Genomic DNA, 27,074 nt, shown 5'->3' with positions numbered 1-27,074 from the left:
ATTTTTTATTTGTATATTTTGTATTTTAGACTACGGTTATTTTTTGCTAATTTCTCCCCTCACCACTGATCTTTCCCTATAGTAAAGAAAAATAGTTTAGCCAAACCAACTGACAAAAGAACAGCATCTGCCAGAAAATGTTCTGATTATAAGAATATATCTTACTTTTTAAAAAAGTACATTAAAAATAAAAATTAGGGAAAACATAGTCAATATCCACATATAGGGCATTTAAAATATATGATACTGTCAAAATAAAAATCAGAATAATTATAAACTCTTAAGTAAAATTTTTACAAATAAAAAGTCATCCTTACCTCATGCCACTGTCCAACTGGCTGATTTTATTTGTATTGGCATCCCATAAATAGATGGAACTAGATTTCTCAGAAACTACTGCTAGGGTATCTCCCTCTTTATCCCAATCCATAGCAACACAGTTACTTTTTAAAAAGAGGAAACAAATGGTTAACCATAAACACAACTAGAGAATGATAATAAATTGTCTGTAAAGTTTTTATCCCAAAGCCCATTTGTTTGTGGATATTCCACCTGGAGAATGAGTCATTTTGCAAGGGTAAAACTTTTTTTTAGGAGAAAAAACTATTTATTTCTTATGTAATGTAATTATTCCATATGAGAGAGCACAGTTCAATTTTCCTTGTAATACCATTTCAATAAGTTAAATAAACATTTGCTTTTAGGTGCTGAGAATATAAAGGCAAAAACAAGATAGTTATTATTCTCAAGGAATTTCTAATTATTGTTTGTATAATCAGGATCTAGCTGTATAGTATGTTTCACTTTTATGGTTTTTAATTATTCTATTCATGTTTAACTAATTACTATATCTTTCTCTTTCTTATATGACTGTTCAGTTGTCATTTTAGGATTTTCTTTTTTAAGGAATATATTAACATATATGTGTGTGTATGTACATACTTATATATGTGTATGTATACATATATTTGTATATATAAGTGTTGGTTAACATCTAAAAGAAAACTGCATGTTCAAATTAAAAAAAAAACTTCACACTGTTAAAATTTAGATCCTTAAAATAACTCTCTCAAGGATTTAGGGGAAAATATATATCAAGATACATCTTTCATTAATTCACACTAGATCATTCAACAAGTTAAACAAGCTTTTTTTTTTTTTTTTTTTTTTAGGCAATTGGGATTAAGTGACTTGCCCAGGGTCACACAGTTAGTAAGTGTCAAGTGTTTGGTCTGAGGCCGGATTTGAACTCAGGTCCTCCTGAATTCAGGGCCACCACTGCGCCACCTAGCTCCCCCTCAACAAGCTTTTTAATAATATACTATAGGGTAGTGTGCTAGGGGCTGGGAATACAAAAAAACCTGAAATAGTCCTTGCCCTCAAGGAGCTTACATTTTAATTAGGGAGACAACATGTACATAAATATATATATATATAATATACAAAATAAAGTTACATATACAAACACACACATATATACATATGTATATATTTTGTAGGGAGGGCACCAGCAGTTGGGAGGGGATGAGGAAAGATTATAAGAAGAAAGGTAAAATTTCAGCAGTTTTAAAGGATACAAAGGATTCTAAGAGTCCTCAATTTCCTCACCTGTAAAATGAAGGGGCTGGACTAGATGACCTCTCAGATTTCTTCTACCTCTAAAACTAGGATCCTATGACCAATCACTTCTGTTCTGGTTACGCTCTCTTCCTTTCCCAAACTCAACCTTTTAGTTCACCAGTTCAACTGCATACGATTCTCTGCTCTCTAATCTCTTCCTCCCTTGCCCTACTGCTGTTCATGGCTTGACAGCCCCAACCCTGGATTACTGCTGTCATCAGTTCCCTCCAATCCTCCTCACAGGCTGCTGAATAAAAGAAGTCATGCAACTGTGCTGGGTCCACTCTACATTCAGGTTATCTAACCTCACTCAAGCCAGTCTATCTTTTCATTCCTCCCCAACTGATTTCCTCTTCTACTCCCCTTGCCATCAGCTGTTCCACATCTCTTCTCTTCTTGGGTTATCCACAGCACCCCCTCGACTGAAGATCACATTTCATAATTTTATTGAAAAATTAGAGGCCATTCACTGTGAGCTTCCACTTCTCTCCTTCCCATCTCCCAATTCCTTAATATCACCTCTCACTATCTCCTTCTTTGGTCCATACTTGGACGAAGAGGGAGCTCTTCTCCCTGCCATGATCAACATTTCTACTTGTATCTTTGATCCTGTCCCCTTCTGTTTTCTCTAGCAGATGATCTTCATGATCATCATCCCTCTTTGTGTAATCTTGTCTTGCTATCTACTAATTCTTTCCATGTTGCCTATAAACTGGGTTAAGTCTCCCTCATCCTTAAAACTCCTCCCTAGACCCTGCCTTGCCCCAAGCTACTGTCCTTTGTCTTTCCTTTTTCAGCCAGACTTCCTGAAAAAGCTATCTAAATTTATCACCTATACTTTCTCTCCTCTTACTTGAGTGTGCAACCCTTTTCAATCTGACTTCTGGCCTTGTTTAACTGAAAATACTCTTCTAAAGTTGCCAAGGATCCATTTATTATAAAACTGAATGGACTTCTCTCAATCCTTGAGTTTTCTGTAGCATTTGACATTGTTGAAACATCCTCTCCTAGTGGATGTTTTTCTTCTCTGGGTTTTTGTGTCTGCAGTCTTAGCTCTGACAGCTCCTCAGTCTCCTATGATGGCTCAAAAGTCATGTCATGCCCTCTAAATGTAGGTATATCCACAAAGTTGTCCTGAGATCTTTTTTTTTTCTCTTGATGAAAAGGAGATACTTTCTTACTTGGCAACTTCATCAGCTCTCATGGGTTTATTTATCATCTCTATGCATATAACTTCCAGATCCATATATGCTGACCCTATACCTTGAATGTATGACTTACTCATCTCAAAATCTCCAGCTGCCTTCAAAATTCAGCTCCATTGTCACCCCCTATATAGTGTCATCTATCTGATCGCTAGTTACTAGTGCCCTTTTCTTCAAGTTGTTTTTGCATATATTTTGCTTTTACTTAGGTATATACTTTGTTTCCCTCCAATAGAATGTTCTTGAGTACAGGGACTGCATCATTTTTGTCTTTATTTTCCATGCCTAACACACAGAACACCTTGAATTCTTGTTGAACAGATGAATTAATGATTAGATAATTTCTTTTGTTTTTAATTTTTATTTTTAGGCAATTGGGGTTAAGTGACTTAACCAAGGTCACACAGCTAGTAAGTGTCAAGTGCTTGGTTTGAGGCTGGATTTGAACTCAGGTCCTCCTAATTTCAGGGCCAGTGCTCTATACATTGCGCCACCTAGCTGCCCCTCAGATGATTTAATGAAAAAACACATACGGAAGTGTGACAATAAAGAAGAATGGTTGGTGTGTGACTTTCGGAATTGGGCTTATTACTTCATACTCTCATTTATTATTTCTTCATCTTTATGAATACACACTGAAATGGATCTTTGATCTCATTGATTTCAAAGTTCCCTTTGCTGATGCAGATTTCAGCCTATCCATGCCTGCCCATTTTGAATGAGCTGTCCTTTAAGTCTGCCATAGAGGGGCCATAATGTGTTAGAGGCCTTCCTTGAGTCTCCTGACCTTTCAAGCACATTAGGGGAGCACCCTGACTGTTCATTTGCCATTCTTTGCCTTTTCTTCCAATCATACAATTTCTTGGTGTCATTTTCTACTCCAGTTTTTCTTCTGAGTGCCTCATTGGTGGCCTGCTTATATCCACTATCTGCTTCTTTATTGTCCTCTGTGAGATATTGATTTTTAGTTCTTTAGAGATGGTTGTATTTTATGTCTTTCTGCCTAATACTTTTCAGTATGATAGAATCTTGTTATTAAAAAGATAGAAAAAAAAGAAAAAAAAGAAAAAATAGGCTTTCATGGGAAGTTTGGGTTCATTAAAGAAACTTTACAATTTCTCCATGGCAATCTAGCCTGCTCTCCTTCTCAATCTAGTTGTCTATCTCTACCTATGCACATAAATACACACACACATATATATGCACATATGTATGAGCTCTCTGAGGGTAGGAAGGCTAGCTGAAGCAATGGGGCACCTTAAGGGAGAGGCAGGAGTTAGCAAGTGCCACCACCACCGTGACCATCATCTGTTGGACCCTGACAGAGACAGCCCAGTATTCTGAACCCAAGAGTTTTGGGAATAGCAATGCTTCCAGCCCAGTGCCCATAACCATAATCCTAGGACACTATTCCTATGGAGATGCAGCTTGGTAACTACTACAGCTCATCCATTGAAGACCCAGAAAAGAAAGTTCTTGCACCAAAGTGCTTGGTGTTGTCACACAGCTCAACATTGAAAAAGAATAGGATTTTGTCAGTGGAAATGACATTAAAGAAGAAGAATTAAGATCTGCTTTGCTGCTTCACTCTAAGAACTATGGGACTTTTCCATTTGACTTGAAGCAGAAACTTTCCATGTGTGTGGTCTCCCTCATTAGAATGTTAGCCCCTTGAGACCAGATACTCTAACTTTTCTATTTATATCCCCAGGGCTTATATCAATGTTTTTGCATGTAGTAAACATTTAATAAATGCTTCATTCATTCATTCATTCATTCTATAAATCATCTATAGGTCATTTATTCTGTAGGTTGTCCATTCAAATGCATGTTTTCATTTGGGCAATAGATGCCCTTCATCTATTCAGTCTTTGTGAATGTTTATGTCAAATTCCTTTAGGCAATTACAGATTTATTCCGGGGGGGCTCTCTCATGTTGCAATCAGCAAAATGGTGTTCACAAACTTCAATATCTGAAGGACCTCACTATCCACAAGGAATCCCTCTTCAACTTAGACTCGTGCCAATACATTTGGCAAGCATGTCTCTCTCTGCCTAATGCCTTGCCTAATATTTGTAATTAGAGGGTTGCTGAACAGTTAGTCCTGTTGTTCTATCTTTCAAGGAATTTTGAATAATTTATATGTATGGATGGGAGACACTTTGTTGAAAAGTGTTTTTCTCTACAGTTTTAAATGGGTTTTCATGATCACACACTCACATACACAACAACTTTACTTTCTCATGTTTATAAATTTAATTCTTTATTTATAGTTAATAAATACTTTAATCACTTCTGAAATAATCATGAAATAGCAGATACAGATAAAATTCTATTTAACTGTAGTTGTAAGAAAACATTTTAGTTAGCATTCAATAGTAAGCATATGAAAAGAACAAAAGAGCTAAAAAAACTTTTGGATCTCTTTTTGTACTTACCCAGGCAAATTAATTTCACTTCTTTTTTGACCATGACGATCAAAGATTTTTATGGTATGATCAGCTCTAAAATGATATTAGAACACAAAAATATGAGATTTTAAAAAATGAGACAGTCTCTTCCCTCAGGGAGCTTACATTCTATTGTAGGATACATTATGTATGCATTTAAATAAATAAAAATTATATACAAAATAGTACTAAGGAATTTTAAGAGAGAGAGTCCTACAGAAGTAGGAAGGGCCTTGTATAGTAGGTGGCATGTACTTGTGCTTTGAAAGAAAGCAAGGATTCTAGGAGACAAAAATGATAGAGTGCCTTCCAGACATGAGTGATCATTTATGCAAAGGCACGGGGGCAGGAGATGAGTTGTTGTGTACTGAGAAGAGCTGCTAGCACAGTTTGAATGGAGCAAGGGGAGTAATTTGAAAAACTGGAAAAATAGAAGAAAGCCAGATCAAAAAAGGTCTTAGTTTAAAGCAGGATAGTTTAAAGCATGACACTGTAGAACTGTTTAAATCTTACGGATACAATTGACAATGCTGTTTTCTTACCCTGTTACAGCTAGGTAGTTTCCTAATGTCTTTTGCCAGGTGAATTGTAGTGGAGTACCAAGCCAAGATCTTTCTAAAAGAGTAAAAACTTTCTGGAAACAACAACAACAACAAAAGTTTAGTTTCAGATGTTCAAAATGTATACTTCAGGGTCCATTTTAAAAATATTAAATCAATACAATGGCAATTTTGGAAAACACGCCTTGTGACCTCATCAGGAACACTACTCATATCAAGTAGGATTCAGTATAAGGTAGGCATACTTTAAACTTCATCCAAAAAGGCTTAGGTACTGAAGGATGAAAGAATTTTGTTATGACAGTCTCACTTCAAGTTGGATGTATCGTATCTACCTCCCAAATATCAACATAGGTGAGGCTTTATAACATATTCTCAAGATTCTGAGGATTTAAATAAATTGAAACTCTTTTTTGACATAATTAATTTTAGCATTATAATGGTAAAGTTTTGAATTAAAGTTATATTTAAAATTTCAACTATGAAGTTAACTAAACGTGTGTGATACTTCTTTTAAAATCCTCTTTTCCCCTTTTCTTCAGTTATATTATCTCCATTCATTATTTACTAGCTTGCAAATTCTTCATTTGTCCCTTCTGCACTGGTCTATTTGTCAAAGGCTCATTTCTTCTTCTTTCACCCAGACGTTTTGAAACATAGCAGTAACTCAAGAGGCTTGGAGGCACTGATTACTAGATGTATGTTTACTCCAGTACCAAGGAGTTATCTCAATTTCTAGGTGTAATGAACAAATGGTAACCTTATCATATGCAAAAGCAGGTAAAAGCCTGAATCTAGTAAAGATGATTTCATGTAAGTCTGGCCTGTGGCAACATGTTGTATTCTTTCAAAGACTAAAACTGAACATTATAACCAGGAGAAAGAAGAGGAGGAAATTTGTTACTCTTTCTTAAAAGTAAACTATAAGAATACTTTAAATGTATTTAAATACATTAAAATGATACTATGATAATAATATATGCTATGATAATATTCAATGTATATAATATTTCTTAATTTTTTTTTAAAGCTCAAGATACTTAAATAGTAGGAGTAAGAATATCTGGCTTCTAATTCCAACTCTGCAATTTACTTACTAGGCTTGTAACTTTGTCATTTAATCTTTGTACTTAGTTTTCTTATGTTAATACTTGGATAATAATAACACCTGTGCTACCGATCTTATAGTATTTCTGGGAAGATCAAATGAGATACTATAAATTTTGTAAACAGAAAAATTTTGACCTTTATTATTAATTTTCTATCATTGTGGTGCTTAGGGAGGTACCGCGATGCAGTAAAAGAATCCCCGACTTGGAGTCAGGAGACACCTGGGCTAAAACTGCATCCCTGGCACTTATCTACTGTGAAAACATGTAAAAGTCACACAGCCTTTCTAAGCCTCAGTTTCCTTATCTGTGAAAAGGGGTTTATTAATACCAGTAACACCTACCTCATAGAATTATAGTAAGAATCAAAGTATATTGGGCATATAAAGTGCTTTGTAAACTTTAAAGCACATATAAAAAGTAATTTATTATTGTTATCCATGCTAACAAAAGGCAGTATTATCATGGATAGTTTAAGACTGTGTACAATCCAAAGATAAAGTGATTACTTCTTATTTTTTCTGGACTGCCAATAGAAGATAGCTTTTTTCTTTTCTTTTCTTGATGATCCTACTAGAAAGATAAGGAAACTATTCTTCAAAAACTCATAGAAAAGCAATAAAGTAAATCAATTATTTTGGGGGCTGAAGATAAGGGGTCTCATGCAAAAAAAGCTGCTTAGATTCTGCCGTGTATGTGCAAAGAGGATAATGAATCTTTATAAGAATGACTGATATGAAAATTAAATGAAATAATTTTAAACACTGTATTTTGAAGGTGGGAATGAGAAGATTGTTTCGCTGAGTCAATTCAACAGATAATTCAGAGAATTTAAAATTTCACGGGAAGCATTGTAAAATGGAAAATTCACATATAGATAATTGATAGCTTCGAAGCATCCTATGACCTTTCTATCTCTAACAATTTGGGATTTTATGACTTTGCTGTCTGATGATATTCTTTCATAGCTGTGCATTAGGGGTAGAGATGAAGGTGAAGGGATACACATTACCTTAAATTTGCAGGCCAGATACCGAATCCAGTTTAGATCCTTTTGACACCCCCATCAGCTTATCCTCACTTCAAGATAGTTGCCAATGACTTCTCTTTTTACTAAGGGATACTCTGTGATACTCTGATTTGTCTTTAAATATTTCTGGCGTTGGGATGGTTGTGTTAATGCACAATTCACTAGGTAACTATCTTCAAGACAATAATTTACTTGCGTATGCTCATCAACCAAATGAGGGTGACTGGACTCCACGACCCCCAAGTTCCTTCACCTAGTGCTGACTTTTCAGCATTTAGGAGCATAGGAAGGTAATGGGATGTTGGAAGTGGGGTGGGAAGGAACTTTAATAAAGCCCAGCTGCCTCGTTTGACAGATGAGGGAAGTGAGGCCCATTGAAGTCAAGCAACTAGTTCAAGGTCACATAGGCAGTCAGCTGCAGAGCCCGATTCGAATTCAAGCCCTGTAACTGCATGTTCAGGGATCTTCTTTCGCTTACATCCTAAACAGTTTACTCTTCAAGCCCTGCTTTCAATTTTGTTAAGTACTAGAGACAGAATCCTGCAATCAGGAAAGGGGGGGGATGCCCCTTTTTTGCTCCTCTTCTTCCCTTTAGGTAACCTAAGCCCTGCCTGTCACCCTCTGTTACCCCCTTCCCCGTCACCCCCTGGCGAGGTGGGGCGGAGGACACAGCCTCCTCACCTGAAAGGGCAGCTGGGTGCGGGAGCGGGTGAGGAAAGATGGGACACCCGGGTCTCCCGCCCCCGGGATGCTCGAGGTATTTACCTTCATCGCTAGGCTCCAGTCGCCTCCCAAGCGAGCCACTGCGCAGAAGCATACCTTCTCCTGCGTTCCCCGTCACCCAGGAGACTCTTCAGGTTCGGCCAACCCGCGTTGACCAGATAGGAGGAGGCGGGGCTTCTGGGACGCGAGAGCGGGAGTTTCCGCGAGATTTTGCGAACTCTAGATTTGGGACGTAGGCGGGAGAGGAAAGACTGACGCAGAGCCTTCCCACCTCGGGGGCGGGGAAATGGGATTTTATGGCACGTGATTGAAGCGAAGCCTCGCTATAGGGCGGGCGCGAGCTTGACGGACCTGGCTTGATTAGTTGTCCCAGGGATGGTTGGGCGCGCTCGGGGAGGCGGGTAGCGCGAGCCCGGGGACTGCACTTGCGCAGTGTTCCTGGCTCTCTGGGCGGCGAGTGACCCCTGGTGTCTCCGGAGGTTTCTCTAGCAAGATGAAGGTGCCGAGTGACCGTTAAACGGAGGCAGGAAGGGGCTCGCCATCAGCCCGGCCCTGTCCCTAAGCTCTGGGCCCCGCTGAGGGAGGCGGGTGGTGTGGGCCGGCCCGGCGCTGCGCCTGGCTCGTCCGCTCTTCTTCCCTTGCAGCTCCCGGTCGGGGAGGGAGGGCCTCGGAGGGTCGTCGCTTTTCCCGCCCGGTAGTCGGTCCTGCGGCCCTCTAAGGACCCTCCAGGCCTTGTGAATTCCTTCCCGTCGATCAAACTTCGCCCTTTTCAAGTTTTCTCCCAGTCACAGTATTTGATGTTGGTTAAATACAGCCGGTGCCTACCCCTCCCCAAGCACCTCCTCCTTTAGGAGCCCTTGGCTAACTGACAGCAGATGGACTAAATAATAGTGTTGTTCAGTCTTTTCCTACTCTTCGTGACCCTATTTTGGAGTTTTCTCGGCAAAGATACTGGAGTGGCTTACCATTTTCTTCTCCAGCTCATTTTACAGATGAGGAAACTGAGGCAAACAGGGTGAAGTGACTTGCCCAGGGTCACACAGCAATACGTGTCAGAGGCCGGATTTGCACTTTGGAAGATGAGTCTTCCTGATTCCGAGCTCTATTCATTCTGCCACCTAGCTGCCTCATAATAGTAAATAACTAATACAAATAATAGTTGATAGCCTCAATACAGCTTTTTGAGGTTTGTAAGCATAATCTTATTTCATCCTCATAACAGCCATAGGAGGTAGGAGCTGTTATATTCCTCTTTTACAGATGAGGAGGCTCTGGGTCACACAGCTGATTTTCTTTATTTCTTCTCTACAAGTTTCTGAAGAATAGTTTCCTTATCCTTCTCTTAGGGTCATCCAGAACAGAAGAATTCGAATTCTGGTTTTCCTGGCAACAGATACAGCTTTCTATCTTTTTCACCACTTGGCTGCCTTGCTAAGACAATGCTATGATGAATACTCCACATAATTTATTCTTTAGGGTGTTGTTTCTGTGCATTAAAATCATTTCACTTCATTTAACGGTCGTTTCTTCTGTAAACAGATTAGGCTTTTTGAGGGTTGGGCATGGGAGAAGATAGGAAATGTGTTTTAGATGTCCATGGAGACAATATGGAATTTGAAAGGCGAGAGTTAGGGATATTAGCTTGGAAGATATTCACTGAAGAGGTGACTTGAAACTATGGATGAGCTGTAAGTGTAGAGAGAGAACAGTATTTTCTGTGTTAAGAACCTGTCTAGATAAGATTAGAGAGGTTTACCCCACAAATATCCCCAAGTGGTGAGTCTTTTGGACAAAGTAAACCCCAAATACCATTTGCTTAATTATAGAGGGTGGTGAACCTTGTCAGTGAAATGAGTGTTCATTGGTAAATAGTCAACTGAATAATTGTTGTTTCTCTGTTGTCATAAATTGTGGTATCTTTTTGCTATTTCTGTTCTCTTATTCTTTTACTTTCTATCCTTAACTGGCTACAATATACATATGTACTGTTGTTACAATTGTTAAAGAGTTTTATGGTTATATTGTCCAGCAAAATACGTATCTTGAAATATTTGAGATCTCCATGCAATTATTGAGGGATGATGTTTTGATGTTGAGTTAATTCCACTTTTGGTTGTATTGAGTAGCTATATATTTTTGTAAATATTGAGCACAAGTATGGATCTTTGGGATATATTGCCAAAATTAAAGTCTCTGCTTGTATTTTAGGAAGGTAAATGCCAGGGAAGAGCGTACAATCATAATTCCTTTTGGCTCTTTTGAAGAACCTGACCCTACCTTCAAAGAGACTATTATAGTTTTCGATTTTAAAAGGATGCCTAGGGCTGGACTCAAAAAAATAACCCCATTCTAAGATCCCACGGGCTAAGGAATTTAGTTTAACTCCAAAGACGAGCCAGATGTGGTGCGGAGCTGTCCCGCACCATCTGCCTCCCTCAGCAGGGTCTCGAACTCCAGATCCCAAGGAATATTCTTCTCCCATCTCCCAATATTTCTTTGTATTTACTACATGTCATATCCCTCAGTGCTCGCTCCTTGAGACCAAAGACTTAATTTTTTAATCTTTATGTATCCTCAAGTTTTAGCATATCCTTTAAATTTTATCATTGAATCATAGTTTTAGAGCTGAAATGGTCCTTTGAGTTCTTCTGGTTCAACTTCCCCATTTTATAGATGAAGAAACAAGTTCAGAGAGTGATTTACCTAGGGTATGCTTTTCTTACTGCAGTACCAGCATATTACATGAAATAATTAGCAGGGGTAGGAAGCCTATTTTTTTTGGCTGAGAAATAGCTACTGGGTGACACATAGAAAAAAGAAGAGGCACACAAAATAAAAAGCAAATTTTCTTTGTTTTATAGAGAAATACTATAAAATGTTTACTAACTTTAAAAATAGGTAATATAACACTTTAATAATTGTAACAACAGTATGTGTGTATATCGTAACCAGTTTAGTGTAGAAAGAAGTAAAAGAAGAGAAGAGAAATAGAGATATGCACACAATTCAAGACAACAGAGAAAGGGGAATGGAGGAGAATAAGCAGATTCAGGATTCAATTGACAATTTACAATAAATAGAAAACTTTTCAAAACTGGTGAAAGCAATAAACTTTGCTTTATCCAAATTGCCACCTAGAAAATACTAATACCATAGACAATAAATCTAGTTCTGTATGATGGTTTTAGAATGTCTATGATACTGTCTAGGATATTGGGACATTTTTTTTTTCTATAGTCCTCTTTGTTTTATTGGGACCTTTTGTTTTCACATTTACTTCCCATCCCATTAAATCTTCCTTTGTAACAAAGAAAAGGTTAAGTAAAACCATTTGAAACCTGGCATATTCCTTATCCCCCACGTGGCTATTTTTAGAAACATAAGATACTAGAGCTTGAAAGGACTTTAGAAATCATCTAGTCTAACTCCCTCACTTTTTTAAGTGAATAGATAGGCCAAGTGATTTGCTCAAAGTCATATATCTAGGAAATAATACAGGCAGGGCTAGAAATCACATTTCCAATACTGTTCCACTACACTGTGCAGCAGTAGTTGCTTGTACTTCATTAATTATGCTGACTAGCAAGGTTATTGCAAAATGTTCTTTTGAAAATCCTTGCACAGCTTCTTTTATAATTAATAGTCTTTCTACAATTTTGCTCACTTACATTTTATGGGAGAACTTAGTCTTTAACCTTCATCTTAGCATATATATTTCTGTACTCTTTTCCATTAGCTTATTTTCTGCAAGAGTAATATTCTATATATTGTTGCTGTGCCTCTCTAAGACATTTGGAGCATTTATATTTTCATTTTATCTTTTTTTCAACCTCACAAGCCACTTTCAAAACAAAATACGGCACAAAACAACTGATAAAACATTACAGTGGTGTGTGTGTGTGTGTGTGTGTGTGTGTGTGTGAGAGAGAGAGAGAGAGAGAGTATATAGAGCATATACGTATTTTCCCTTTAGTAAAGGAAAATGCAGTACACCTACCAATATATTTTAAACTAAGGAAGCTTCAGTATGTTAGAATTTGAACTTGAAGCTTGAATTATCAGATTATAAAGTAGCCAGATTTTAGAAATCTTCTGAATATTAAACTGCCAAAATTATTATAGTATAAACTTGAGCTTTCAGTTAGTGTGAGTTTTAAGCATATTTGTAAGAAACAATTTGGAAACTTATAGTAAAAATTAATAATAAAATCACCTCAGTAATAAATACTGATTTTTTTTTCCTTAGGAAGAATAGGATAAACTAACATGAACTTCCATTCTTATTACCATTTCTTGGTAAAAAAACAGATACAAGGGGAATGAAATTGTAATATAAAACATATGTGTCTATATGTTTTTTATGTATATGTATAGTGGATTTTATTATGTAAAACTGTTGCAAAATCTTCTGTACATAGTATGGCTAATTATTTTCTTCTAACTTGTAAGGAATACTTCTGTTTTACATTTCTGAGCTACTTGGCAGGTCCTGTGTCCTAATTTAGAGATTTAGTGGCATGATCAAAGCATGATCTGGAAATGAAAAAAAAAAACTAGCATAATTAATGACTTTCAGTTGTGAATTTCCAACATTGCTTCAATACTTGAATTTCCATTGTTGAAAATAGATTATCCACAAAATTATGAATTAATAAAATTTTCTCAAGACCTTTTTGGTAAATGTCAAATATTTGAAACGTTGAAGAGAGTTTAGATTTGTTCTACTTGGCACCAGAGGGCAGAACTAGGAGCAGCAGGTAGACATGATTTAAAGAAATCTAGCTTCCTTTAGGGCCACTGTTCCAAATCTGGGGTACATAGACCCCAAAGGAGTCCATTGATAGATTTCAGATTCCATGAATTTGTACTGGAAAAAACATTGGATATATATTTTCACTAACTTCTAACTAAAATTTAGCATTTCCTTCAATTACAAATGTAGGCAACAAGCCACGGTAGTTTTGGCAGTACTTGTGATTTTGTCACCAATAGAAATCATAGATATTTTCTTTTTTAAAATATTACTTTCAGCATTCTTTTTTTTTTTTTCATTTTTTTTTTGGTGAGGCACTTGGGGTTAAGTGACTTGCCCAGAGTCACATAGCTAGTGATTATTATGTGTCTGAGGTCACATTTGAACTCAGGTCCTCCTGAAGCCAAGGCTGATGCTCTGTTCACTGCGCCACCTAGCTGCCACCTAGCTGCCCCCTAGAATTCTTTAAAAAAAAAAATTGAGTTCTAAAGTCTCTACTTTTCACCCTCCCCCACCCACTGAGAAGGCAAGCAATATAATATCAATTATACATATGAAATCTTGTAAAATATTTCTGTATTAGCCATATGGCAAAAATGTAAGAAAAATAAAGTGAGAAAACTATACTTGAATTTGTACTCAAAATTCATCAGTTCTGTCTCTGGAGGTAAACAGAATTTTTTATCATAAGTCTTTTAGAATTTTCTTGGTTCACCGTATTGATCAGAGTACCTAAGTGTTTCACAGTTGGTCATCGTTATGATATTGCTGTTACTGTATACAATGATCTAGTTCTACTAACTTCACTTTGCATCAGTTCATATGGATCTTCCCATGTTTTTCTGAAACCATTCCTCTCATCATTTCTTATAGCACAATAATACTCCGTCACAACTATATTTTCATATTACATAACAGTTATTAGAGATATCTCAAAATATTTATGCTTATCACTAGTTAGAAATTATTGTAGTTATTGTACCTGCCTTCCTGTCTATATACACTTATTTGACTTAACCGGACTGTCAAAGGGGTACGTGACTGTCTAGCTAGCTAAGAAGGCTGTCTTGGAGGTCATGGTCTTCCCTGCATAAAAAATCTTTGAGTGAAATTTAGATGATCATTTTTAGCTTGTGTATTTGTCTAAATGGCCTGTGAGGCCCTTTCCTATGCTTAGATTCTGTATTGTGTATAATTATAATTATCATTAGTATTATTGGTGTTAATGCTACCCAATAGGTATGGTCTTTCTGTGCTAAAGTAATAGTATAGTCTTAAATAATTTGTCAGATTATAGATAGAAAATAATTTCAATGTAATATCTAATTATAGTATTTATCTTTTCTGGATTGGCATAATACATCTGTATTTTCCCTGAGAGATACCTCAAATTTATTTTTAAAGTAGAAAGAGCAGAGACATTTTTGTATACTTAGGAGCTTCCTGCATTTTGACTTTGACCAGTCAGCATTTTTAGATGTTATCACGAACTCATCAAATTCTACTTTTCATGCATGAGTCATTAGCAGTAGCAGTATTGCTGTATATAAATGTGTGGCTAGATTTCACTCTTTTTTTTCAATGTGAGCATAATACAATTTATGAAATTTTGCAACCCATAAAATATTTATAATATTGTTGGCATTGTATAGGAGCCATATCTTTCCTTTTGCCCTATTATTAAGTAGATCGTTATCATAGTTGGTATTAATACCCACAGTGTGTTTTACAGAACACTTTAAATTGAAGTTATTGTGACATGTCATATCGCAATCTATTCATTATGTATAAAATGCCACACCAGCATCTTTTTAACATTTTTATGGCTTTTAAAATCTTTTGTCCTATTTTTCTTTTCTTTCTTTTTTTTAGTAGACGTGGAAAGTGATTAAACAAACATTTGAGGAAACTGAGTATTTAATTTACTTTGAGATAATTTGCATAAGGAGGATTTTGAATAAAGAGAGAAAGTTATTAGCCTTTGGGAGATAGGTAGTTGTTTTAGGCATTATAACTAATAACTATATAACTAATATAACTAATAACTATAACTAATAACTAATAACTATAATTAAGAACAAAATAAATTTCCAGGGAAAAAAAGAGCTTGTAAGTTAGTTTAACTAGAATGGATAGTGTGGGTAGGAGAATATGAAGGATTCTGAAATGATTAGAATTATAATTGAACTAGTGGAGAATATTCAATAAGATAAGTCATTTTTTTTGACAAATTACTGCTTTCAGAATTATGAATTGACCAGAAAGGTGTGAGGGCAATTTCATAACCTACACATGAAAGAGAGTAAAACAGTGAATGTTGACTGAGCATATATTTCCTATCTTACAGAGTATCTAATACATAATTGCCATCCATTAAATATATGCTGATTGATATTTTGTTTGTATTGATATTGATATTTTGTTTCCACTTATCAACTAAGAGTTTATCATAAAGGACATAAAAAAAGAGACCTGAAAGGGGGAAATGGAGAATTAAATTAATTTTTAAAGATAAATTGTTTGTTTCATTAAAATTATTTTCTGGCACATTCAAAGGTTTTAGATATTTTTAATATTGTTGTAGTAGAGCTTTTTAGTACAATTCAATTCCATACTTCTTTAGCAGTTTGAGACATATGTAAGAGTCAATTCTGCCCTTTAACTAGCTGTCTGGCTTTGACAAGCCATTTGACCTTTTTTAAGTAGCAGTTTCCTCACCTATAAAACATGTAAAATAATACCTATCCTGTTTACCTTGTAAGATTGTATAAACATGCATAATAATACCTATCGTGTTTATCTTGTAAGGCTGTTGTAGAAATGCCAGTGTAAATTTAGTCATTCATAATTTTGGTTTTAAATTTTCTAGAGAATGGAAGGCCAACGAACATAATTGGACCATTTGATAAAAAAATATTAGTTTTATTTCATCTGTATTCTGAATTCCTTTTTACTGTCAGTATTTATTCTAGGCAGGTATGTACAGTATCACTTACAACTAATAAAAAATCTGGCAAAAACTGATAGGGTGTCAGGAAAGCAATCTCCTTGTTGCAAGGCATGTAGTGCCACATGGCCTGCATCTGGTCTGGTGCCTTTCTGACCTTTTAATATCACTGAGTTTTATACTATTAAGAGATAATTTGCAATTTGTTTTTTTTTCCTCTAGCAAGTGTTTATTCTCCTAGAAAAATCTTTGCTTGGTGCTCCTATACAGTTCAAATGGCAGAAAGCACAAGGAAATTACATTGCAGTTACAGGGTAAGGTAGCCAGCATATTAAAAATTACAGTCCATGTCATCTATTTTATTTGACGTTTATGTATATAATATTAAGTAATGAATATAAAAATAGTTCAAAGGATATTTTACTTTAACAATAAGTGAACCATAGGTTGACTAGTTTGACTTGCCTTTCGAAAGTTTTATTAGTTCAGTCAGTATGTTACTAACAAAAAAATTTAAGTCATGTACTATTTTGTATTTTAAGAATCTAATATTGCATTCTTAGAGCTGATCATACAGTGAAAATCTTTGATCGCCATGGTCTAAAGAAAAATGAAATTAGTCTTCAAGGGTAAGTATAAAGATAGAATCAGAATTAATTTTTATAAAATGTATAAATGTGGAATACATAAAAAGAAGGTACATTATGGTTTGGTTTAGCAGGAAGAATTCTGGATTTACAAATCATAGCTCTGATATTCACTAATTTTGTGACCCATAGTTGTTTCTTTATCTCCCTGGGCTTCATTTTGAGAGACTATATGATGTAACAAGGTCATTCTTTTATTTTTCCCTAATTGATTGCCTGTATCAGTGCCCATAGATGCTCTTTAAAACCTTCCTTTCCCTCTTTAAGCTTCTCTCTTTCCCTTCCGTGAACCCTTCTACCCTCCCCAGCTGAGGACCTTAACTTTGTGACTGAGAAATTTGAAGCCATTTGATGTAAATTTCCTCTTCCATTTTCTTAATCTCAAGACATCATCTCCCACTCTTTCCTGAAAGAGGTGGCCCTTCTTGTCAAGGCTAGCCCTTCTGCGTGTATACCTGATCCCATCCCTTCCTGTCTTTTCCAGCAGATAGGGTCCTCTAACATCCTCATTCTCTTGAAGTACTATGTAAATATCAGCTGTTATCAGTATGAGAAAATACATTCCAGGTTACAATTCACAAAAATGAGATGTTTATTTTTCCAGTGAAAACAACCTCTGATTTTATTTTTTGTCAGTGAAAATATGAGAATATTCTAATGGTGATTGAGGCTTCTAACCACGACCTGATCTTTTAATTGATTGAAATTTTCCATTAGTTTCTACTGAATAAAATAGAACATTGGTCACAAATTGTCATTGTCCAAGTTATAAAATTGAAGCCAACTTTAAACAAATCCTTGAACCTTTCGGGATGCAGGAAATTTGGCTTAACTTGAGTTAAAGTAACAGGCTAAAAGTAGAAGGGAGTGAGAGAAAAGAAAAAGGTAATGTAGATCAGAGCAGGTTGACTTTATATGAACTCTTAGTCCCTAGCACGCTGGAATGTAGTATAATAAATTATAACAAAAACAACAATGGCATTTCATTTGTTCAGTTTTTGCAAGTTTTAAAAAATTCTGATTATGTTCACATCTCTAATTTTTAAAGCCTCTGTGTTGCTATGGATTGGGATGTAGATGGAGACACATTAGCAGTAATTGCTGAAAAATCTACCTGCATCTATTTGTGGGATGCCAATACAAATAAAACTAGTCAATTGGATAGTGGCATGAGGTAAGAAAAATATTCTTTAATTTAAAAAAGGAATATTTTAAAATTGTATTTGTTCACAGGTGTCCCTAGTCATATGGTATTGTTCTAGGAATTTATAAGATCATAGAACTTTAGTGTTGGAAGAGACCTTAGGATCATCTGTCTTAGCTTCTACATTTTCAGAATCTCAGCATTGGGAGAGATCTCAGAAACCTTCTAATTCAATTAGTACTGGAACAGTTAAGTAGTTAAGTGACCTGCCCAGGTCCCATAGCTAGTTAATGGCAGAATTGGAACTAGAATCCTGGTTTCCAGACTCTTAATCCTGCCTCTTTCCACTATACTTATTAGTTATAATTTATGTAAAAGTCTTCATACTGCAAGGTATGTCTTTCTTTTGAATTAATTATGGTCTCTGGTTAACTAACAAAAGTTATAACAGTGGTATGATCTCATGAAATAAAGTTTTTTAGATGCAGACCCATCCTTGAGCCTAGGGTACCTTTTCTGAGGACTTCATATACAAGAAGGGGGTACCTCAGATACTACATAGTTGGAACTCATGAGCTGTGGTTTTGAGGGGATGCAGTTGTAGAGTGTACTATAAACTTGACTTTGCTTGCTTGAAGGCACCCATGTATGATTAGATGTCCTCAGAAGCTACCTATTAAAGTCATTAGGTATGTAAGTATATATAAATTGACATGAAAGGGGCCAGCCAAGAAGTCTTTCAGATGCTGTAACCTGGATTGGATAAGCCCAGATGAGAGAGATGGAAAAGAAATAGTAGCTATGTTCTCATTCTGTTCTGAACAGACCTGCCTTGGGTTTCGGCTACTGCCAGTTACGTTTTGACAGAAACTCTTTGAGAATCCATTGATTATGTACTACTGTCAGTCATACAATCAACAACACAGAGATAGGGGGAAACCCTCAGTTTATTATGCTCAGAGTACAGGCATCACTGAAAAAAACTCTGAATTCTTTGCCATCGGTTTTAAGCTACATTGTACAGGTTTCCGTTACATAAACAGTATGGGTTCAGTGGAATTTCAAGGAGCAAATTGAGGAAGATAATGATTTTATAGATCAAAGAACAGATGACAGAGGAGGAAGATCTTTATAAGGTAAAACTAGAAACTAGCCAGTTAACTCCAGACCTGTAGTGCCTTAAGCCTGATTTTGCATACTCCAGTTTTTGGGGGACATTCTTATTTATAAGTAAGTGTTGGTGAGAAACTTAAGCCAGAAATTCTCTTATCATACTATAAAGAGATACCCAGAATTCCCTATAGTTGTGGCAAGTTTCCCTAGCTACTGTCCATTAATAATTGATAGATACCTTTTCTGTTGTATTGGGGAGGCAGTGATTAATTGGCAGCTTAAATGATTGTTCCTTGGGAGACACATGAAGTGGTAGCAATCATTTGGGAACAGATACAATAATGCCTAGTATGTGACTCTTCTTATTTTACTAAACGTCTTTGCTTTGAATTTGTTTTCATCTACTTTGATTTGGTAAAGGAAGCATTGGTAGTAGCTTGTGAGTTTTGGATTTATTTAGTTGATTACCCAACAGTACTTTGGACTTAAGTGTAGCTGGGAAGTGGGGCACATCATGGAGCTCTGGGTGCTTTAGGTAGTAAGAAGTAGACTAAGAAGCTTTGAAAACTTTTTAATCCAGTTTACTTATTTTAAAAAATTAAATATGTGAAACAATTAAAATTCATTGAATGATTATGAAGGGAGATGGGGGGCAAGACTTCTGGGAGTAAGCAATAGTAAAGCACGAGCCATGACCAATCTTGGTCCTAGAAAACAAAATTTTAAAATATTGTATCTTATAGGGTAGAAACATCTGTAAAGAAGTTTGGGAAAGAGGTAAAGAACTATAAGAGTAGAAAGTGGTATAAGCAATTATGTGTCATACTTAATTTGTGTAATTTTTTTTTTTGGTTCAGTGGTCTATCAGTCAGGAAATAAACATTTGTTAAGTGCCTACTATGTGCCTGACACTGTGGGAAGGAAATAGGTTGGAACATGATTGTGCTGAAAAAAAAACCAGTAAAATTTTTAAAAGAGAAAGGCCTGTATTGAGCATTCTGAGGTAGGGAGAATCCACAGGTCATAAAAGGGTATCCTAGGACGAATGGGGGAATAAGGTAATAAAGGAGTTTTAGCCATAATGTGTTATGTGGAAGCTGAGTCTAGTTGTATTCAGTGCAATTCAAATCAACAAACATTTATTATGTATCTACTAAGTGCAAGGCTTTATGCTAGGCTCTGGGGTATAAACAAAGCCATTTCTGCCTTTTAGCTTATATTCTATTGGCAGATAGAACAGTGTAAACAAGAATAATACAAGAAAAATTGAAAGGTCAGAGACCACTAAAAACTGGGTGGAACCAGGGAAAGTTTCACACAAGAGGTGGTACCTCTTCTGAACTTTGAAGGGTGAGAAAGATTCTGAAAGGTAGAAGATAGATGATAAGGAAGTTAATTTTAGGATTAGGTCCATATTGAAGGAAACACAATTTTGAGGAAATTAAGAGACGGATTGTCCAGGTATCTGAAAAAAAGAAAGAAAGAAAGAAAATAAGGTATGCAAAAAAAATCTCATCCTTTAATATTACGAAAAAAAGGTGACTTGAACAAACATCAGTAGCTACTTAGCCACATATTTATTTTTCCATCTATACAAAATTTTTATGAGTATAATCTATACACATTTTATTTTTAAAAATTTAATATTTTATTTTCTTCCAATTACATGCAAAAACAATGTTTAACATTCATTTAAAAAAATTGTGTTCCGAATTCTCTTCTGTCCTTCCATCCCCCCATCTCCTTTCCCCACATTGAGAAGGCAGGTAATTTGATATAGATTTTACATGTGTGGTCATGTTGTAAAAGAAAATACACACCAATAAAAATAAAGAAAATAAAAAAGTATGCTTCAATTTGCATTCAGACTTCATCATTTCTTTCTCTGGAGATGGATAACATTTTTCATCATAAGTCATTTGGAATTGTCTTGGATCATTGTATTGCTGAAAATAGCTGTCATTCACAATTGATCATCATGCAGTATTGCTGTTACTGTGTACAGTGTTCTCTTGGTTCTACTCACTTCACTTTGCATCAGTTCATGTAAATCTTTCCAGGTTTTTCTGAGAGCATCATTTATTATAACAAAATAAAATTCCATCACAATCATTTACCACAACTTGTTCAGCTATTCCCCACTTAATGGTCATCCCCGCAGTTTCCAGTTCTTTGCCACACAAAAAGAGCTGCTGTAAATATTTTTTGTACATATAAGTCCTTTGCCCTTTTGTTTTTTTATTTCTTTGGTATACAGACTTAGTGGTATTGCTGGGGCAAAGGGTTTTGTAGCCCTTTGGACATATTTCCAAATTGCTCTCCATAATGGTTGAATCAGTTCACAACTTTACCAACATTGCTTTAGTGCCTCAATTTTCCCACATCCCCTCCAACATTTGTCATTTTCCTTTTTCGTCATATTAGCCAATCCTGATAGGTGTGGGGTAGTAACTCAGAGTTGTTTTAATTTGCATTTCTCAAATTGATGGTGATTTAGAGCATTTTTAAATATTACTATAGATAGCTTTGATTACTTTGAAAACTGTCTGCTCATATCCCTTGATTATTTATCAATTGGGGAATGGTTCTTATTTTTAGAAAATTGACTGGTTCTCTCAATTTGAGAAATGAGGCCTTTTATTAGAGGAACTTGTAAAATTTCCCCCCACAATTGTGATCACTATTTCCCTCCATCCTATTTTTTCTTCTGTTTATCCTACTCTCTCTCTCTTCATCCTGTGAATCTTCAAAAGTGTTTTGCTTCTGACTACCATCTCCTCCAATCCCCCCTTCTTTTATCCTTTTCCCATCCTACTTTTCTGTAGAGTAAGATAGATTTCTATACTTGACTTAGTATGTAAATTATTCCCTCTTTGAGTCAATTGCAATGAAAGTAAGGTTCATTACTACCCTTACTTTCTAAAACCCCATCCTTACTATGTTTCTTACTATCTCCCCCATCTTCCCCTTTACTGGAAAAGCTATTTTGTGCCTATTTTATGTGAGATAATTTACCTATTTCTTCGTCTCTCTTCTCCCTTCCCCCAGTGCAGTCTTCTGTCTCACCCTTTAATTTTATTTTTTAAGATAATCATCCCATCATATTCAACTCACACCTGTGCCCTCTGTGAATACTTCTACTGCCTTAATAATGAAGAAATTCTTAGGAATATGAGTATCATCTTCCCATGTAGGAATATAAACAGTTTAAACTTATTGAATCTCTTATGACTTCTCTTTCCTGTTGACCTTTTTTTGCTTCTCTTGAGTCTTGTATTTGAAAGTCATGTTGTCTATTCAGCTCTGTTCTTTTCAACAAGAATGCTTGAAAATCCTCTATTTCATTGAATATTCATTTTTTCCCCCGAAGGATTTTTCTGGGTAGGTAATTTTTGGTTGTAATCCTAGCTCCTTTGCCCTTTGGTATATCATATTCTAAGCCCTCCAAACCTTCAATGTAGAAGCTGCTAAATCTTGTGTTATTCTGACTGTGACTCCATGATATTTTAATTATTTCTTTCAGGCTGTTTGTAATATCTTCTTCTTGACCTGGGATCTGGAATTTGGCTATAATATTTCTGGGAGTTTTTATTTGAGAATCTCTTTCAGGAGGTGATTGGTGGATTCCTTTAATTTCTGTTTTACCCTGTAGTTCTAGGATATCAGGGCAGTATTCCTTGATAATTTTTTGAAAGATGATGTTGTGTAGGCTCTTTTTTTGATCATGGCTTTCAGGTAGTTCAATAATTCTTAAATTATCTCTCCTGGTTCTATTTTCCAGGTCGATTGTTTTTCCGATGAGATATTACACATGTTCTATTTTTTTCATTCTTTTGATTTTGTTTTATTGTTTCTTGATGTCTCATGGAGTCATTAGCTTCCATTTGCCCAATTCTAATTTTTAAGGAATTTTTTTTTATTGAGCTTTTGTACTTCCTTTTCCATTTGACCAATTCTGCTTTTTAAGGTGTTCTTCTCTTCAATAGATTTATGTGCCTCTTTTACCATTTGGCCTATTCTCTTTTTAAGCTGTAATTTTCTTCAGTATTTTTTTTTTTGCTTCCTTTAGCAAACTGTTGACTCTTTTTTTCATGATTTTTTTGCATCACTCTCATTTCTTTTCCCAATTTTTCTCTACCTCTCTAATTGGGTTTTTTAAAATTATTTATTTTTAGTTTTCAACATTCATTTCTACAAGATTTTTAGTTCCAAATTTTCTCCCCATTTCACCCCTCCCCCACCCCAAGACAGCATGCATTCTGAATACACCTTCCTCTAATCTGCCCTCCCTTCTATCTTCCCCCCCTTCTCTTATTCCCTTCCTCTTCTATTTTCCTGTAGGGCAGGATAGATTTCTATACCCCATTGCCTGTATATCTTATTTCCCAATTGCATGTGAAAACAATTTTTTAACATTTGTTTTTAAAGTTTTGGGTTCCACATTCTCTCCTTTCCTCCCTCCCCACCCACCCTCATTGAGATGGCAAGAAACTCGATACAGGTTACACATGTGTAGTCATATAGAACACTTCCATAGTGGTCATGTTATGAAAAACTAACTATATTTCCCTTCATCCTATCCCACTCCCCTGTTTATTCTATTCTCTCTTTTGACCCTGTCCCTCAGAAATGTTTGCTTCTCATTACCCCCTTCCCCAGTCTGCCCCCCCTTCTATCATTCCCCCCCCATCCACTTCCCCCATGTTTTCCTGTAGGGTAAGATAGATTTCCATTCTCAATTGAATATGTATGGTATTCCCTCCTTAAGCCAAATCTGATGAGAAAAGATTCACTCATTCCCTCTCACCTTCCCCTGTTTCCCCTCTACTGTAAGAGCCTTTTCTTGTCTGTTTTGTGAGATAATTTACCCCATTCTCTCTCTCCCTTTCTCCTTCTCTTAGTATAATTGTCTCTCATCCCTTAGTTTTATTCTCCAGATATCACCCCTTCATCTTCAACTCACCCTGTGCCCTCTATCTATCTATCTATATATGCATACATATAATTTTTTCCCTCCAATTACTGTAGTACTGATAAAGGTCTCGTGAGTTACTAATGCCATCTTTCGATGCAGGAATGTAAACAGTTCAACCTTAATAAGTCTCTTATGATTTCTCTTTCCTGTTTACTTCTTTATGTTCCACTTGAGTCTTGTGTCTGAAAGTTAAATTTTCTATTCAGCTCTGGTCTTTTCATCAAAAATGCCTGAAAGTCCTCTATTTCACTGAATGACCATTTTTCCCCTGAAGGATTATACTCAGTTTTGCTGGGTAGGTAATTCTTGGCTGTAATCCCATCTCCTTTGCCATCCAGATTATTATATTCCATATCCTGTGGTCCCTTAATGTAGAAGCTGTTAAATCTTGTAAAAGCTATCCTGATTGTATTTCCACAATACTTGAATTGTTTCTTTCTGGCTGCTTGCAATATTTTCTCCTTGACCTGGGAACTCTGGAATTTGGTTACAATATTCCTAGGAGTTTTCCTTTGGGGATCTCTTTCAGGAAGTGATCAGTGGATTCTTTCAGTTTCTATTTTATCCTCTGGTTCTAGAATATCAGGGCAGTTTTCCTTGATAATTTCTTGAAAGATGATGTCTAGGCTCTTTTTTTTTGATCGTGGCTTTCAGATAGTTCAATAATTTTTAAATTCTCTCTCCTGGATCTATTTCCCAGGTCAATTGTTTTTCCAGTGAGATATTCCACATTGTCTTCTATTTTTTCATTCTTTTGGTTTTGTTTTACAATGCCTTGATTTCTCATAAAGTCACTATCTTCTAATTGCTCTGTTCTAATTTTTAAGGACATATTTTCTTCAGTGAGCTTTTGGACTTCCTTTTTCATTTGGCCGGTTCTGCTTTTGAAGGCATTCTTCTCCTCATTGGCTTTTTAGACCTCTTTTACCATTTAGGTTAGGCTATTTTTTAAGGTGTTATTTTTTTCAGTATTTTTTGGTTCTCCTTTAGTAAGCTGTTGACTTGTTTTTCATGATTTTCTTGCGTCACTCTCATTTCTCTTCCCAGGTTTTCCTCTACTTCTCTTACTTGCTTCTCAAAATCCTTTTCAGCTCTTCCATGGCCTGGGACTGATTCATATTTTTCTTGGAAGCTTTGGATGTAGGAGCTTTGACTTTGTTGTCTTCTTCTGGTTGTATTTTTTGATCTTCTTTGTTACCAAAGAAAGATTTTGTGGTCTGACACTTTTTGAGCCTTTGTTTGCTCATGATCCCAGATAATTGCTTGAGTTTTAAACTGTTTGTTAAGGTAGGGATCTGCTTCCAGTGTGGAGAATGTACTGTCCCAAGCTTCAGGGGTTTTGTGCAGCTGTTTTCAGAGATACTTCTAGGGACCTGTAAGTTTTCAGTTCTTCCAAGGTGGTATGATTAAGGGCAAGGTGTTTACTCCTTTCCTGGCCTGTGCTCTGGTCTGTGAGTGACCATAAGTCTGTGAGTGACTGTTTTCTGCCTTGGAACTGTGAGGAGGATTCCCTCTCCACCGAGGCACAAGCTCCACCATGCCAGCACTCCTCCTCGCCCCAGAACTGCCACCCAGAACCATGACCCAGATCCAAGCATAGGCAAAGTAAGAGAATCCTACCTCAGTACCAGTAAAGAGATCCCTGCAATCCCCTTCTGATCAGCCACTCGATTCCCCCTCAGTCTGTGGTCCAGAAGCTCCGGAAGCAACTGCAGCCCCTGGATTGTGCCAGGACTGGGGCTGGGACCCAGCTTTTCTCTCACCATGGTCACACACTTTTCCTACTGACCTTCTAAGTTTTTAGCGTTTGTGGGTTGAGTAGTCTGGAAACCACCACAGTTGTCTGTGATTCAGTCCTCTGAGGCCTGCTCCAGGTTTGCTGAGGCCCTTTTTGCCTGCGCACCCATGCTGAACTACATTTCTCTCCCAGCTCAGCATGCTAGACCTTTCTAATTAACCATCCAGGTTGTCTTTGGCTGGAAATTTGTTTCACTGTCTTTTTATGGGTTCTGCTGCTTTAGAATTTGTTTAGAGCCATTTTTTACAGGTATTTGGAGGGGTTTGGGGGAGGGCTCAAGCAAGTCACTGCTTTCACTCTGCCATCTTGGCTTCCCCCAATTTGATTTTTAAAATCCTTTTTGAGTTCTTCTGGGAATTCTTTTTGGGCCTGAGACCGGTTCACATTTTTCTTTGGATGTAGCAATTTTGATTTTGTTGTCTTCTTTTGAGTTTGTGTTTTGACGATCCCTGTCACCATAGTAACTTTTTATGATCAGGATCTTTTTCTGTTGTTTGCTCATTTTTCCATCCTATTTCTTGACTTTTAACTAATTATATTACAGTTGATCTCTTCTTCTGGGATGAAGGGGGCACACTATCCCAAGCTTCAGGTTTTTGTGCTGCTATTTTCAGAGCTAGTTCTGGGGTTATGTAAGTTTTTAGTTCTTCCAAGTTAGTATGAGGTAAGGAGAGATTTTTTTACTATTCTCCTGGTCTGTGCTCTCCTCTGTGAGCCACCACAAGCACTCTTCCCTGTGCTGGAATTGTGACCAGGGTCCCTGTTCCCTTGTGACCTCAAATTCTGGTGTGCTAATGCTCATCTTAGCTTCTGGCAATGTGATCCAGGACTGTGATGTAGATCTAAGTACGGGTAATGCAACACAGTCTTTCCCCTTGTGCCAGCAAAGGAACTCTTGTAATCTCTTTCTGACCAGTTGTTTAACCCCCTTCCCATGTATGGGCTGAGAGCTTTGGAAGCTGCAGCTGTTGTGGCTGATTCTATCACTCCCAAGACCTG

At 36.4% G+C, this 27,074-nt stretch overlaps 2 protein-coding genes across 3 annotated transcripts in view; one reads left to right on the top strand and one right to left on the bottom strand.

Annotated features, from left to right (window-relative positions):
• Window positions 1-8,838, bottom strand: part of LOC114023361 (WD repeat-containing protein 19) — an 80,625-nt gene extending 71,787 nt beyond the window's left edge. Inside the window, exons 1-4 of one of the 2 annotated variants that reach the window (XM_027835968.1) lie at window positions 8,741-8,838; window positions 5,819-5,910; window positions 5,265-5,330; window positions 318-443 (exon numbers count right to left, since the gene is read on the bottom strand). In XM_027835968.1, coding sequence (XP_027691769.1) covers window positions 318-443; window positions 5,265-5,330; window positions 5,819-5,910; window positions 8,741-8,746 — 290 coding nt within the window. In that variant the 5' untranslated portion in view covers window positions 8,747-8,838. The other variant, XM_027835969.1, reaches the window with a different exon arrangement.
• A 306-nt stretch (window positions 8,839-9,144) lies between these two features.
• Window positions 9,145-27,074, top strand: part of LOC114023500 (WD repeat-containing protein 19-like) — a 181,736-nt gene continuing 163,806 nt past the window's right edge. The window contains exons 1-4 of the mRNA XM_027836165.1: window positions 9,145-9,197; window positions 16,621-16,712; window positions 16,962-17,027; window positions 18,094-18,219. Of these exons, the coding sequence (XP_027691966.1) occupies window positions 9,192-9,197; window positions 16,621-16,712; window positions 16,962-17,027; window positions 18,094-18,219 (290 nt within the window). The 5' untranslated portion in view covers window positions 9,145-9,191. The remainder of the gene's footprint in view (window positions 9,198-16,620; window positions 16,713-16,961; window positions 17,028-18,093; window positions 18,220-27,074) is intronic.

This window comes from Vombatus ursinus, unplaced genomic scaffold, assembly GCF_900497805.2.
Source record: "Vombatus ursinus unplaced genomic scaffold, bare-nosed wombat genome assembly UNPS02014818.1, whole genome shotgun sequence".
In the NCBI taxonomy this organism is placed as follows: Eukaryota; Metazoa; Chordata; class Mammalia; order Diprotodontia; family Vombatidae; genus Vombatus; species Vombatus ursinus.
The sequence above is the reverse complement of the archived record's forward strand: the minus strand, read 5'-3'. Positions and strand labels throughout refer to the sequence as shown.